Source organism: Passer montanus, unplaced genomic scaffold (assembly GCF_014805655.1).
Source record: "Passer montanus isolate IOZ18808 unplaced genomic scaffold, ASM1480565v1 scaffold119, whole genome shotgun sequence".
In the NCBI taxonomy this organism is placed as follows: Eukaryota; Metazoa; Chordata; class Aves; order Passeriformes; family Passeridae; genus Passer; species Passer montanus.
The window spans coordinates 1,692,456-1,708,753 of record NW_024358611.1 but is presented as its reverse complement, the minus strand read 5'-3'; the positions used below and the strand labels follow the sequence as shown (position 1 = coordinate 1,708,753).

At 44.8% G+C, this 16,298-nt stretch overlaps 1 protein-coding gene and 1 long non-coding RNA gene across 2 annotated transcripts; one reads left to right on the top strand and one right to left on the bottom strand.

Annotated features, from left to right (window-relative positions):
• Nucleotides 1-288: 288 nt before the first annotated feature.
• LOC120496837 lies at nucleotides 289-5,568 on the top strand. The gene is made up of 3 exons (XR_005626364.1): nucleotides 289-306; nucleotides 866-948; nucleotides 5,434-5,568. It is a non-coding gene; the product is annotated as an uncharacterized LOC120496837 (long non-coding RNA).
• A 2,728-nt stretch (nucleotides 5,569-8,296) lies between these two features.
• LOC120496836 lies at nucleotides 8,297-14,152 on the bottom strand. The gene is made up of 4 exons (XM_039697642.1): nucleotides 14,002-14,152; nucleotides 11,738-11,902; nucleotides 9,169-9,298; nucleotides 8,297-8,525 (listed from the first exon to the last, which is right to left on the bottom strand). The coding sequence occupies exons 1-4, from the start codon at nucleotides 14,135-14,137 to the stop codon at nucleotides 8,510-8,512; spliced, it is 447 nt and encodes a 148-aa protein (XP_039553576.1). The 5' UTR covers nucleotides 14,138-14,152; the 3' UTR covers nucleotides 8,297-8,509.
• Between the last annotated feature and the right edge of the window lie 2,146 nt (nucleotides 14,153-16,298).

Below are 16,298 nucleotides of genomic sequence, written 5' to 3'. Positions count from 1 at the left end.
TCATCCAGTGCCACCCCCTACCATGGGCAAGGACACCTTCCACTATCCCAGGTTTCTCAGAGCCCTGTCCATCCCAGCCTTGAACAGGGAAAAATTTCCTCTCCTTCCCTGGAAAATAATCACTGGCAATGTCACAAGCTTCTCCTGGTGTTGCTTTACAGATCTTCTGGACCAAAGAACCAGGACAACCAGAAATCTTGATGCCTAGGAGGGATCTCCAAATTACATAAGGAAGAGGACAAGAGTGGGCTGTGGAAATCTATGTGGATTTTAAGAAATCTTAGTGCTGGGAATATCTTCCTCAAGGTATATCTGCTTTACAGCTGCTCGAGTGTCCTGAAAAGGCAGCTCAGATATTCACCTTCAGGTTAGAGAAATCAAGGATTTGTTCCCAGATGGGCCAACTCTACATGGGATAAATCACAGCTTTAAAATGCAGTCAGGGAAGCACAGATAAATATTACTGGTGCTTTGGAGAGGTAAAGCTCAATTTCTGCTCTCTGGATCTCCAAGAAGCACTTTTATCCTTGTATTTCCAGGGTTTTGGAAGCAGCTGACAAACCCTGTTTGCTTGTGCCTTCCCTGAGCTGGGGGGTCTTTGTTGTGGGAGAGGTGCAATTCCCAAAGGGAGTAGGGGCAGCTCACTCCACATCACTGCTCAAAATCCCCAGCAGGATTTCCAGGCAGAGTTTGGCCAAGTCAGGTCTGGGCAGCTTTCCACAAGGCTGTCCAAGGTCACTGGATGGACAGCAGGGCTGCTCCCACATGGATTTCATGCCATTTTCTGCCAGGTGTGGAGGTGCTGTGAGGACAAACGTTGGGCAATCGTACCAAAGGTCTGTCATCCTTCCTGTCATTTGCACAGAGGACGCTGGAGGAAGAGGATGGCAGGGAGAAGGTGAAGGATCCTCATTGCCTCAAGTGTCTGGGGACATCCCATTGTCACAGGTAAGCTGAGGTGACACAAGGTTTAACACAATGGCCTTCATGCCAGCTCCTAGAGTGATTTAGGGTGGTCTGGAGTGGCTGAGATCTCCTGGGATTCATGGAAAAGGATCAGGAGAGAGGAGAGCAAGCCGGGGAGGAGGGATGGGACACAGGGACGTCTCAGGAGCACTGGTCTAAGTGTGGGCAAAGGAACTGAGGCCTGAATGTTTACTGGGAACAAAGTCTGTGATGCGCTGAGTGATAAAAAAATCAACTGGGATTTGGAGGAGTCCTTCCACATATTGATTTTAACAATATTTTACGTATAACTATATCTATGTTAGAATGCATTTGCTAGGAGGGCTATAGGAGAGTAAGAAATACCATTACAAAATTTGTCTATATTAAAAAACAATTACTGAAATTAATATCCTGACTATTCCTGAGTAAGTAACACATTAGAATACCCAGTTAAAATATTCTTTATTTGCATGTTCTTTAGCAAAGATAAAATATAAAATAGTTGAGTAAATCCAGCCTTTGTTTCTCATGGAATATTTATAGATTATATGTACAGGCATACAGATATATATTTATGCTTGGAGAACATAATTTTGGGGGCTCCACAAAATGTCCCTTACAGTACTCCAGGAAAAGGGAACTAAGACATTTAGTAGTCAAAATGTTTTCTGGATGCAATATTAATTGATTTGCAATATTCATTCTCTAATTGCATCTGTTTAACTGCCAAGAAATGTATCACTTTTGTAATCATGAGTGGCCAAAACAATGCTTAGAGTAAATAACAGTATATTGGAATTAAGAGTTTAATTATAGTATTTAAGATATTTAAAGGAAGTTTTCCATCAATCATAAGAACAAATTGAATAAATTAGTTTAAGATTCAAATCCTGATACTGAGCCTGGATCGGTTTTGTTCCACTTTGGGCAGGTGGCACATGCACAAAGTGGAAAAGTGGGAAGAAAGAATAATTTTATCCTATTTTAACTTCATTTTCAGGAGGTTACCCCAAAATCTCAGTTCAGAGCTCTGTGCCTCTAAAAACACATGTGTACATTCAATAGTCACAGTGTCTATTTCTGCTTCTTTACAATTCATCACTTGAGTTATTTAAATTTTTGTGGGTTTTTTTTAAAGAACAAAATCAAAACCCAAATAACAAATAAATGCTCTTTGATATTGTAAAGCAAATATATATATTCTTCCAATTAAATAATACATGAATGGGATTTAAATATATGTCTTTTTCTGGGGAGCCTGTTCAGTGCCCAACCACCCTCTGGGTGAAGGACTTTTCCTGATATCCAACCTAAACCTCCCCCAACTCAGCTTCATTCCATTTCCTTGAATCCTGTCAATTTGATTTAGAGCAGTGACTGGTTTCTTGTCCATCACAGGAGTCCACAGCAGACTGCAGAGCAGGGAGGGCTTTGAGTCTGGCCTGTCAGAAAACATCATTCACTCACATATCAGCGCTGGGAATCAAAAGACATCAGTATAATTAAGGAGAAAAATCCATTAGCCCCCCGCTGTCAGAATAATTTCCATACTCTTCACTGAAGAAGGGGAGGGGAATTGCTGGAAGAGAATTTCAGTATTAGCTCTTCATTGCCATCTTCTGGGAGAGACCCGAGTAGGTGAATGCTCTTTGAGGTACAGGAATGTTAGTTTTTTTCCCTGGTTTCTTGGTGGTATGGCAATGAAAACAACATCTGGGCTCACAGGTGCCTTTGGGGCTCAGGTTAAATCAGTGCTGCTCCAGTTTTTGCAGTCCAGATCCTCTGAGGGCACACATTTGACCAAAATATTTTTGTGGAAGTTGTTTCCTTTGGCCGCCTGGAATCAGAAAGGCTGTGTGGAGGTGGGTGCTTCCCTGGAATTAATTATCCAAACATAAATATTTTTCTGTGGGACAAGCAGAACACAGATGTGGCAAATCCATGAGAATGAAAGAGGGACCAACAGGTCAAGGCAGGGCAATCTGCTCTTGTGATGTCCTAGCTGGGGTCCCCAGGATAAGGACATGGACCTGCTGGAGAGTCCAGAGGAGACCAAGAAGATGCTCCAAGGGCTGGAGTCCCTCTCCTCTGGAGCCAGGCTGGCAGAGCTGGGGGTGTTCACCTGGAGAAGGATCCAGGGAGAGCTCAGAGCCCCTTCCAGAGCCTAAAGGGGCTCCAGGAGAGCTGGAGAGGGACTTGGGACCAGGGCCTGAAGGGACAGGACACAGGGAATGACTTCCCACAGCCAGAGGGCAGGGATTGGAATTCTTCCCTATGAGGGTGGGGAGGCCCTGGCACAGGGTACCCAGAGAAGCTGTGGCTGCTCCTGGATCCCTGGAAGTGTCCAAGGCCAGGCTGGAACTTGGAGCAACCTGGTATAATGAGAGGTGTCCCTGCCCATGGCAGGGGTTAGAACTGGATGAGTTTTAAGGTCCCTTCCAACCCAAACCATCCTGGGATTCTAGGATGAACACAGAGGGCTTTCACTGCATTTCAAACGGGAGATTAATTCCAAAATCTGAGCTTCCCAAATTCAGCTGTTACGGGGCTGTGGATGCATCTGCAGGCTCCAGAGACAGCCCTGCAGGGTTTGGTCCCCTCTGGATCTCCGCCTGTGTGTCCCAGGCCATCATTTCCCCCCGGCCAAGAGGGATTGATGCATTGGGCACACATCTGGGCGGTGTGAGGCGTTTTGGGAAGAGCCAGCTCATGTTCCAGGGAAAGGGGAGGGAGCTCACAAGAGGTCACTGTCCCCCATCAGCTGCTGGGAAGTGACATTTCAGCTGCTGGGAATTGCTGTGGCAAGTCCATGTCCTTGGCCAGCTGCTCTGTGGCAGCTCTGTCACCCACAGAATATATAAAACCAGTTGTGCTGGGGTGAGACATCACTCTGTGAAGATCTCCTGGAGTGGAACCAGGTAGGACCCACTGGCCCCTCTCTCCTCAGGTCCTCTTGGGTGAGCTAAAGGTGAAGTTTTCACACAAATTTCAACCAAAGAGGAGAAAACCACCTAATTTTTGATAAAATTTGTTGCTCCTCTAAAAAGAAATTAATCATCCAAGACGTAGAATATTGCATCTTTAATTAAATCCCCATGAATATCTGAAATGGTCAGTGCTTGATGTTTCAGTAATGCATTTGGCTGATTGTTATACTCAGTGATGGTGATTCTTAATTATTAAATTAGTTGGTATTATTTTCCAAAGGTAGCTGGGATCTTCAGAGAGAAATGATGGTGGAGAGACAATCCAGGGCCTCCAGGATGGATAGATGGCTACATAGATTTTTTATAAAGATATTTCAAGGAGTAATTGCTGGCTTGTAAAATAAAAAAAAAATAGCATTATTTGAGTAATTAAAGCTTTTGAGTGTTTATATTCAAACAAATTGGAAAGGATTACATTATTAATTAAATAAAACAAATGTTTTAGTCATGAAGTAACTTGCTTTTAACATGAAGCACTGTTGTATGGGCTGCCATGATTAAAGCTAACTCCATCCCAGCCAGACTCAGCAGAGTTGCTCAAATAAAAGAAAAATAATGAAAATATTTATCATCATAAATACATTTAATCAACCTTATACAGGATGCTTTCAAGTTTATTTTTCCTTAAAAACTGTTATTTCTATAGATTCATTCTAGAACATTTAATCTATCACATAAATGCCAATTTTATTTAAGAATTGAAGCTAATTTGTCGTTAATAGTGTTTGTGGTGGGTGATGACAAATGCAGGTAAAATGCATGACTTTTTTTTTAATTTTTCTTAGCATCTGTTATATTTGGTAGCACTGAATTTGGACATGAAGATCTTTTCCTTTTTCTTTGCTATCCTCCTCTTAATGCTCCAGGGCACTTCAGGTAAGAGTTAAACAAACTCTAAGGAAATGCAGAGGGAAAACTGTGAGAATGGAAAAAAAAAATGGGAATAGAAATAAAACCAGAAATAAGAGGAATTGGAATAAAAAGAAATAGAAATAGAATTAGAAATAATAGAAATAATAGAAAAAGAAATATAAATAGAAAGAAATATAAATAGAAATAATAGAAATAAAAATAATAAAAATAATAGATAAATAATAGAAAAATAAAAAATAAATAGAAACAGAAACTAGAAATAGAGCTAGAAATAGAGCTAGAAATAGAGCTAGAAATAGAAATAGAAATAGAAATAGAAATAGAAATAGAAATAGGAATAGAAATAGAAATAAATAGAAATGGAATTATAAATGGGTTTAGTCCCTTTTGCCCAAAGTGCTGCCATGGTGTTGCGCACATTTTTAGCAGTGACCTGACACCAAATGGGTCCCTTGGATTCACTGAACCTTCTCAATTTGGAAAATAAGGGAATTTAAAGGTGTGGAAGTGGCCAGCCTGCAGGTAAACTTCAAGACTGCTGCCATGCTATAACCTGAATTGTTCCTGGTCTTCTTTGGGAAGGCAAATCTCGACTCTGCATTGTTTTATTTTTCATTCTGCCCAGGTTTCCTGCGTGCCCCCAACACCGAGGTGCAGTGCAGGCAGGCTGGGGGGGTCTGTTCCAGCGACCGCTGCCCCCCACCCCACACGAGACCCTTTGGGCGCTGCCAGCAGGGAATTCCCTGCTGTAGGACCGTGGTGAGTCCAGGATGTGATGGATCACACACCCACAGAAGGGCTTGGGTTGGACAGGGCCTTTCAAGGTCATCTGTTCCACCCCCATTATCATGGACACCTTCAACATGATCTGGTTGCTCCAAGCCCCGACCAACCTGGCCTTGAACATTTTCATGGATTTCTTGGGGTTTATTATTCATTTATTACACATTTTTGTACATCTGCTCTGCCCTTTGGAGGGAAAATTCCTCCAGCACAAGCTGGCAAAGAGCAGAGACGGTGCACACTCAGATTTCCTGAGGATTTCCTCATTCCTCACTGCTTCCCTCTGTAGCATTAATGGTGCAGCTCAAGTGCCTCGTGGGAAAGATCACGGTGAAACCTCTTTGGCAGAGAGAATTAATTAGCCAGAAATGAACTCTTTTTGCTGCTGTTCCCATTAGCTGGTTCAAGCTGCTCATGATGAGTTTTACTGGCTTCAAAGGACACATCTCTCAATGTGTACTCTGTCCTGAAACCTGGTATTTTTGGGTCAGATTCATAGGAAGCTGCATGTTTCACCTTGCAAAGGCTGTCTGGTCCCAGAGTCAGAATAACAGCCTGAAAGTCATGTTGTTCTCCCAGATTTTTTTTTTCTACAGTTCCATAAACTTCTTCTTCTTCTAGACAAAATCAAAATATCTGGTCTAGTGAAAGGTGTTGGGAGTTGGAACTAGATGGTCTTTTAGGTCCTTTCAAATCAAAATAATTCTTTAATTCTGTGATTAATTTATTCTTTTTCCCCTCAAATTCTTTACTGGAATCCTAAAGTTGACCCCACATCTTTATTCCTGTATGAAATTGCAGCAACAAATATTTACACTCTGCCTCCACTGATTCTAACATTTCATTTTCTGATTCTTTTTTTCCCTGTAAAATGCTGCAGACTCCTTTATATTTGGAGTCTCTTACTTAAACTCTGCTCAATATTAGTAGCAAGAGATGTTAAAAAGAAAACTTGAGCAGCAGAAACTCTTTTCCATAACGAAAATTCCAAGAGGAGGAGGAGGAAGCTTCAGGAACAGATTGTAGTCAATTCACTATTAATTAAAGTAGAAAATCAATTTATTATTAAATTTCAGCGGCAGCAGGTCTGTGAATATCCTGAAGAGTTGGATTCAGGAATATCAGCCCTTGGTGCTCATTCAATCCATTCTGTGCATTTTATTTAATTCCTTTCCTGGTTGTAAGGACAAAACCTAAGAGTTTCTTCCCTTTTTTTTTTTTTTTGCAGTATGATTAGTGACCACTGACATCACAGATGGGCTATCCAGAGCTTCTGGCAATTTAAAGGGTGTATCATCTCACTGGAAAATCTGGAATTTTGAGCAGAAAATATGCATTTGACACATGCAGGCACACGCCACAATGTGGAAAACAGAAAGAGAAAAAAACCCTCCACAAACAGCTTTAATGACCCGAAGAAACTCCAAAGCAATTCTTGAAAATACCAATATTTTTCATTTTTAGAAATGTTTTGCTGCTGAAATTTTGTCAACCAGCATCTGTCCCAGAGGTCACCAGCATGCAGGAGTATGTGTCCATGAGAGGATGCAAAGTTCTTCCTTTGGCCCTCAGAACAGCTATTATTGTTATTATTGTTATTATTTTATTTTCTTTTAGGAGTCAGCAATAATGTGAGTAACACCAGAATGCTCAGCTAAGGTGTTTATATTTCATAGTCTACACATCTCAATAAATTTTAATAAACTTGCCCTGGAAGATATATGTTTGATCGTTATCCCTGTAAAGAACAATCTCCTTTTTCCTGTGAGGAATTCTCTTGCTGTGCATTTTTGTTGGAGGGTTTACCTGGAAGCAGTTGAGATGTGCCCTGTGGTAAACTTATCCAAGAAAAGGGGTGGAAAACAAACCCATGTGACAGGAATAGGTCCTTGTCCTAATCATTATTAATTTGACCAAGAATAACTTCAAGGCCAGGTTGGGCGGGACTTGGAACAACTTGGGACAGTGGAAGGTGCCCGTGGCATGGAACTGGATATCTTTAAAGTCCTTTCCCCCCCAACCCATTCCATGATTCCATGACGCTCCAAACCCAGTGTGATGAGGCCAGTGCAGAGCTGGCACAAACTGATCAGGCTGAGCACCCACAGAAGTCCTGAATCCATCCAGGAGCTCATGGCATGGACACTTTGGGTCACCCCCTGTCCCAAATCCTTGCAGCCTTTGCATTGGGGATGGGAAAGGAGGGGATGAGTCTTGGTGATGAGAATCCAGGCTGATGGACACACAGCCCACTGCCTCCAGACAGAGCAGTGCAGGGAAAAACAGTCTGACCAGCTTGGGATCCAGAGAAATTAAATTCCATGGACGTGATGCTGGTCTACACTAACTAGAGACAGCAGGAGCAGAATCTTGTGAATGTGGTCACACAGCTTCAAGTCCTTCTGCCACCCTGGGGCCTCTCTGTATTCCAAATATTTCAGGTTGAGCTGGCAGATGCAGCCCTGGAGAGGAGCAGAGGACTGAGCCTGTCTCCTGAATCCCAGCTCTGGGCTGGAATAGGCTCTAATGCTTTTCCAATTAATAATATAAATGTTGCTACATAAATCACTGCAACACAGGGTGATTTAACAGGCCTTGATGACACATGGATTTACTGCAGTTAAATAAAACTCATTTACAGGCTGATTTTTATAGACAGTAAAAACAAAATCCACCCTGACATACATGAGCAAGTATCAGCAACGTGGTTTCACAATAACTTGTTTTTATTAGAATTGAAACTGCAAATATTTTTATTGGACAAGAACTCCTCCTCAGATGTTCTTGTGCTCCTGAGGGCCTCCACCCCCAGGGAAAGGCTCCCCAGGGCACCGAGGACAGGATCCATCGATGTCAAGAGATGGGAGATGTCTCAGATGTCCAGAGCTCTCGTCTGAGTGGTCAGTGAGGTGTCAGATTTAGGAGCTGGGGGTCCTGCAGAGAAAAGTCAGGTGCTTAGCTCATCCACCAAACAAATAAATCACACCCTGACACCTCAGACTGCTGGAGACATGGGGAACACAGGAGGGTAAAGACAGCTGGAGACTCTTGTGAGCTGGACCTGTGTTTCTGGCCATGAGACAACCCAGATAAAATACAGAATGGAGCTGTCACCTCTCAGCACACACCACAGCTGCTCACTTGTGGCTGCTGATGCCCCAGAATACCAGGGACACCTTCCACTATCCCAGGTTGCTCCAAGCCCTTCCCAACCTGGTCTTGAACATTTCCAGGGATCCAGGGGCAGCCACAGCTTCCCTGGGCACCCTGTGCCAGGGCCTCACCACCCTCACAGGGACAAATTCCTTCCTAACATCCAATCCAGATCTACTCTCTGTCAGACTGAAGTCATTGCCCCTTGTCCTGTGACTCTTGCAGTCTCTCTTTGTCTCTGGAGTATTCCTACACCACAAAAACTCTGTATTGTTTTCACCACACACCAACCCCAGCAATCAGCAGGTACTTTTTGGAGGTTGTAGGGGGCTGGAGAAGGGGCTCTGATGCTGAAACTGGGAAAAGCCCAGTGATTCTGCTTGCTTTTGGTGCATCAGCACTTCCCTGGAGGAATTCCTCTTACCATTTGCAGCATTTTAGCTTCCCACCGCGGCAGGTCCCGATGTCAACCAGAGGGGCAGAGCAGGGCACGAAGGAGCAGGAGCCCCGGCTCTGCCGGCAGGCGAGGGTGTCAGCGGCTTCCTGGCTGTAAGCTGCAAAAAAATGGGAAAAAATCATGTTTGTTTGTCCTGGCAGAGGACTGGTGACTTGAGGAATGAGATTTACCCGTCAGCATGCTAAGGTTTTTATCATCAAATTAGATTCCATCCCTAATTTGAAAGGCTTTATTCTAAATCAGGCTTTATTGTAAGTCACGGCTTTATTCTAAATATTTATTCTAAATATTCTATAATATTTTAACCACCTGGTCCCGGTGATTCTCCAGTCCTTTCTCTTAGTCACATATTGTTCAAGGATTACATGTTTTTGATGTCACTCAGCTGATTTTACTCTGGTTCCCTTATCTCTTAAATTAAAAAGCCCTGGGGTGTTTTATACGTATAATCTTTATGAAGAGATAGCAAATAACTGGTGGCCCTTTCCTCAGAGATTTTACTGGAATTGTAGCAGTCCTGCAGCCATCTCAGGGGTCACAGGGTGTTTTAATATAAATAAATGCACATTTTGTAGTGCATGAAGTAGGAAAAGCCCAAGAAGGCAATCCCAAAACAACTAGTGCAGATTTTGTCTCAATGGTTCTACATTTCTTCTGTGAGTAGAGAGACATTTGATGATCTAAGAAAGCTGGTACAAATTTGAGACTACTGCAAATCAAACTGAGACTACTTCAGCTGCTTCAAGGACACCCAAATAGCCTGGAATGATACATGGGCTCCAAAACCACTTACTGCATGTGGACAATACAGGCAAAGAGTTCAGGCAAAAAGCAACAGTCAAGATAACATTTTTTTTCCAAAAACAGATGAGGTGTTCTAATCTAGAATATATGGTCAAGGACATGTGGGTGAGAATGTGAGAAGAGAAAGCTCTCATGTTGCTGGGTTACATCTTTAGTATTATTCTAAGATTTGCTTCAATAAAATCTTCAGGAAATTGTTCAAGTTGGAAAAGGGTCCTTGGATCCTCCATGACCAGTGAGTCCAACCATCCCCAGCACTGCCAAGGCCACCACTGACCCATGTCCCCAAGTGCCACATCCACACAGCTTTTAAATCCCCCCAGGGATAGGGACTCCACCACTTCCATGGACAGCTGTGCCAGGGTTAGAGAATTTCTGGTGAACAAATGTTTCCTAACATCCAATCTAAACCTTCCCAGGTACAATTTGATGTAATGTTTCCTAACATCCAATCTAAACCTTCCCAGGTACAACTTGATGTCATTTTCTCTCGTCCTGTCCCTGTTCCCTGGGAACAGAGCCCTACCCCCTGGCTGTCCCCTCCTGTCAGGAGTTGTGCAGAGCCAAAGGTTCCCCCTGAGCCTCCTTTTCTCCAGGCTGAACCCCTTTCCCAGCTCCCTCAGCTGCTTCTGGTGCTCCAGCCCCTTCCCCAGCTCCGTTCCCTTCCCTGGACACGCTCCAGCCCTTCAATGTCTCTCTTGCCATGAGGGTCCCAGAAGTTTTCCCAGCACTGGAGATGCCCCAGCAGTGCCAGCACAAGGGACTCTGCTCCCCCAGAGCTGGTACAGCCCAGGTTCCCTTGTCCTCTTGCCCACCTGGGCACACCTGGCTCATGTCCAGCTGCTGTCAGCAGCACCCCCAGGGCCTTTTCCAGTTTTTGAGCCACTCTGCCCCAGCCTGGAGCTGCAGGGGTTGATGTGAACAGAATTTGACCTTCCTGACCCTCACACAATTTGCCTCATCCCACGGATCCAGCCTGTCCAGGTCCCTCTGCAGATCCTTCCTGCCCTCCAGCAGATCAACGTTCCTGCCTAACTTGGTGTAATCTGCAAATTTGCTAAATTTACCCTCAGTCTCCTCATCTGGATTATTCATTAGGATACCAAACAGGACCAACCCCAGTACTGAGCCCTGGGGAGCACCACTGGTGAGAGCCTCAGTTGGACTTAACTGCATTCCCCACACCTCTCTGGGCCTGGACATCCTGATAGTTTTTAACCCAGTGAACAGTGCACCCATCCAAGCCATGAGCAGCCAATTTCTCCAGGAAAATTCTGTGGGAAATGGTGTCAAGGATTTACCAAAATCCAGCTAGATACCTAATCCACTAAATGGGACACCTTGTCATAGAGGAGATCAAATTGGTCAAGCAGGATCAGCTTTTCATGGACCAATGCTGGCTGTGCCTGATCCTCTGGGTGTTCTGGGCCTGCCACATGAAGGCATTCAAGATGAGCTGCTCCAAAACTTTTTCTGGCACCTAGGTCATTACAGGACCATCATTTTTTTCTCATCTTGTCATCACATGTCAGAAAGAAACCATCAGTATGACTACCAAGAACATTGAATTGATAGCTTGAAAATTAGGACAATGACCAGGAAAAGCGAATTCTAATAGGAAAGCTGTGGATTCCAGGAGCAGAGAGGTAATCTGACCCTCAGCACTGGGATCTAATGAACTTCTCTGCATATTCACCCTTTCAGCATCCATCTCATCTCTTGTCAGCCTTACCTGGAGCAGCCTGGAAGAGGAAGAAGAGAACAGCGACGAGGAAGAAAAGGATTCTCATGACTGGCAGCTGGCAGCAAGGTAGCTTTGGCAGGGATGGAGACAACACCAGTGTGAACAGAAGCTGTCCGAGACCGAGCACAGGCAGTGCCTCTGCATATAAAGGCTCTGGGACAGAACAAAAGGGGGTGGAGGAGTGACTGTCTGGAGAACAGAGAGTTCATTGCCCTGTTCCCATGGAGACTGGTGAGGTAGGGAGGTGTTGCAACCTCTCACGTTAGAAGATGCCCAACCTGTGCCATGACCACGTCTTGCTGCTGACCCGAGCAGCCAAGCCACCCCGTGCCAGCTGGTGGGCTGCGCCCAGGGAGGGCACAGGATTGGAGCAGGAGGGAGGTGGGTTCCTGGGATCCACAGGGCTGTCAACCATGCGGAACTGATGGTGCCCTGTGGCTCTTGGCCATGGTCTTGTGCCAGCTTGTCCTCCCCCTCAGCCACCAGGCAGGGTGAGCTAAGGAGAAAAGTCCTCCTTGGAGACAAGAGCGTGGAGTGATAGGGCAAGGGGCAATGGCTTCAAGCTGAAAGAGCAGGTTTAGGTGAGATATTCAGAAAAACTCCTTCACTGTGAGGGTGGTGAGACAATGGAGCAGGTTGTCCAGAGAAGCTGTGGCTGCCCCATCCCTGGAAGTGTTCAAGAAAAGGTTATACAGGGCTTGGAGCAATCTGGGATAGTAGAAAATATTCCTCGCCAGGCAGGGGCTTGGAACAGGATGATCTTTAAGGTCCTTTCCAACCCAAACCATTCTGTGATGATGAAGATGAAGGCAGGAAAGGATCAAGGATTTAATCTTTGCTTGGGTTGAAGTTGTGGGGCTGCAACAGAAGGAAACAGAGCAGAAGGAAACAGAGTACGACTGAAAGGGTCATGGATATCCCCCCTCCTGGATACGAAACTGGCACTCCCAGGAGTTTTTCCAGAATGGTTCACAGCTCAGCCGCTTTCTGTACCTTTTATTTGTGACTTTAGCCATGGATTTGTACGAAATATCACAGAAGTTATTAAACAGAAAGGTCTGGAAGGGACACTGCTTTGTGTTGTGCCACGCTATCACAGGAGACTGATCCTAATTCCCTCCAGCAACCCCTAAGATCTGTCCTGAAAACAATATCATAGTCTGAACTTTCTTCCCAAGTCTAGTCTGCAAGGACTGTCTAAAATCACTCATTCTTGCCCAAATGATCTTTAATGACATTTTCCCTTGCCATCAGTCACCATGCTGAATGTGGTTATAAAGAGACTCACATCTCTGATTTCACAGATTCAGCGTATCAAATCCAATTCTGTGTGGTGTGTCCACGTCTCTTATCATCTTGTAACTTATTTCTGTATCTGAAAAATAAAATCTAATGGTTTCTTTTTCATGCATGTGGAGATCCAGCCTTATCTAAAATGGACCAGAAGAAGTGTCACCAGAACTCTGTAAAGGTCTCTTAAACCCTTGTACTTGTCACCAAGAAATGCCACTCCTGAGACATACAGGAACGTCAAGTGAACATTTTTTTTCAGGCAAACAGGACAAACCAAAAGTCATCAGTGAAACAAAGTCACGAGGGTGATTAATTATTTACTGCTTCAGCCAGAGAGCTGCAAACTGAAACGATGGAGAGCAAGAGCAGGGGTCAGCTCATTTGTATTAAATCACTCTGTGTCCCTGTGTGCCTGGAATTTTATTGAAGGGAGTCATAGGGAACACTGCCCATCTCCCTGATTCCTGATTTGTGATCCAGGAGATGGACACAACCCCACAACACAAACCACTCTGCACAAGGCTTCAGACGGGCAGCACATGCACCTGCACCCTCAGCTTCACTTCTGGAAAGACAAAAATAAGGAAAAAACCCTGGAGTCCACGATCTTAAAACACAGACAGCTGTAAGGAAACCATCAAGGGTGAAATTTACTTGTAGAAACAACAGGATTGAATGGAAAAGGGTAAAGTGCTTTTCTACACCTTGCATAATCCCCATGTCCCAGGCAGCACAAGGGGCAGGGATGTTTAATTTGGGGAGTGAGGCTGCTGAGCAAACCCTGCTGGGCCATGATGTCACAGGTGGTTCTATGCTCTTTGGAACCAAACAACATCAGGGAGAGGGAAGGAAAGGGGGAATGGCTCCAGCCTCCTCAAATCCCTCCCCCAGCTCCAGCTGGAGAGTGGCAGCAATGCTTGTCCCAGGTCCAGCCTCCCTCCAAGGAAACATAAATGTACCTGGGGTGATAACAGCCCCCTTGAAGACTGCTTGGCACCAGGGAAAGGGAGATTGGACACAGTGCTCCACTTCTTCCTTCTTCTTGAGGACCAGGAAAAGATGATCCAAACAGTCTCCAGTGAACAGAGAAATCATTGAGGTGTGACTGACAGGAAGATGTTGATCTTGAGGTCTCTGTTAGAGTTAATATTTGACCTGGCAGCCAAGCAGAGGGTGGTGGATTTTGTATGGGACCTGTCCTTTTGAAGGAAAATAATTTTGTCACCCAGAAAGAGCAAATTAATCTTCAGGGAGCTTGGGAAATTTGCCTTTACACCTTGGGAAATCACCACCTGTGCCTGTATTCTGGACTGTGGGGAAACCAGTGCAAATATCTTTGGCTCTGAAATTTCCCTGCTTTTACTTACAACTGATGAGCAGTAATCTGCCTGATCAGAAGGGGACAATTAATTTAGTGACAATCTTCTCTGTCCCAGCAGTAAATAAACAGGCAGAGGCAAGAAGTGGTGTTGAGTTCCCTTGTCCTGAAGTTAAGGGCATGGAACAAGTGACAGAGGGAGGGGACAAGAGTTTGCAGCCACAGTGAAGGTGACAGGAGGCAGAGGGTACACAATGTTTGTTCTTCTTGACAGAACACTCAATAAAGGCTGGTCATGCATAAAACTGATTTTCAGTGGGGAAACTCCAGTCCTAGTGACTAAAGTGCCTGTCCAAGGCCAGTCACTGGCCACCTCCAGTCTGTGTCCTGGCCATGGAACAGAGCAGGGAGAGGGATAAGTCACTGATAGCAGATTTTTGGAAATCTGTGTTCCAATCATCATTTTGAAAACTGATCTGTTCTTCAGGTCACCAAGGATGAGCTTTTCTCAGGTCCTGCATCAGCTTTGGAAGGGGAATACCAACCAAAGCAATCTTTTTCTCCCATACCTTGAACACTATCAGAGATTGGTTTGAGCTGCTGCCCTGGCAGCCCTCCAAGGGAAAGCACCAATAGTGTCCCAGGAGGCAAGTTCTCAATAGGCATGGAATGAGGAAATCCTTGGGAAGAACTCTCAGTGGTCACGGCAGGAGAGAAGCAGGACAGAGAACTAGGAGAAGCAGATCCCTGTGGGGCCATCAACAGAGAGCAGTGGGAGCTGTCTCACATAAGGCCACGGCCAGGTTCCACTCAGGCTCATGGGGGGGTGCAGAGGTGAGATGGGCACTCAAGGGACTCTGTAGAAATTGGGCACAAATGAAGGAATGAGCCTGGAGTGAGGGCGGCTGCTGGGCTGAAGTGCCAGTCCTTGATGGACACAAAGTTCAGCATCCCGAGACAGAAATGGAGACAATCCCTTTTGGAATAACACCTCTCTGATTTACACACCAGAGATGTGTTTCATTGGGGTAGCAGGGAAATCTGAGGCTCAGTCTGTTCTGAATTTATCCAATTTAATAGCAGAGATTTTCTTCAGGATGTTGTGGTTTAACTCAAGCCGGAAATTCAGCTTCAGGCAGCTCTTGCTCACTTCTGCCCCAGTGGACTGGGGAGGAAATCAGAAGAGTGAAAGTCAAAAAATTTGTGAGTTGAGATAGAGACAGATTAATAGCTAAAACAAAATCTGTGCAAGCAAAGCAGAACAAGGAATTTATTCACCACTTCCCACAGACAGACAGGTGTGCAGCCATCCCCAGGAGAGCAGGAATCCACCACAGGTAACAGTGACATGGGAAGAAAAACTCCATCACCCCAAGTGTCCCTTCCTTCCTTGTTCTTCCTGCAAGTTTTATTGCTGAGCATGACCCCACATGGTCTGGAATATCCCTTGGATCCCCTGGGGCCATCTGTCCTGGCTCTGTCCCCTCCCAACTCCTTGTCACCTCCAGCCCTCTCTTCGGCAGGGTGAGGAGCAGAAAAGGCCTTGACTGAGTCCTGCTCAGCCATAACAAAAATCATCCCTGAATTATCAGCACTGCTCCCAGCACAAACCCAAACCACCATTCCAAACTGAGAAGTAAATTAAATCTATCCCAGCCACAACCAGCACACAGAAGGTACTTGAGGGACGTAGAACAAATCATCAATGTCTGCTTTGTAAGCTGGACATGTCCAGGCTGTGGGCAGTGAGATATCCTTGCTACAGCGTGTTCTTTAAATACTGAATTTTGTGACTGGTGTTGAAAACAGGTCTGTTGTTTTAAAACTCAGTCTATATATCACCCAAAATCTTGCCTCTGTGGAGGGATAGTTCAGACCCCATCATTGTGTTAATAAATTCAGGTGTGTATTTTAAATACATATGTATAATATATTACA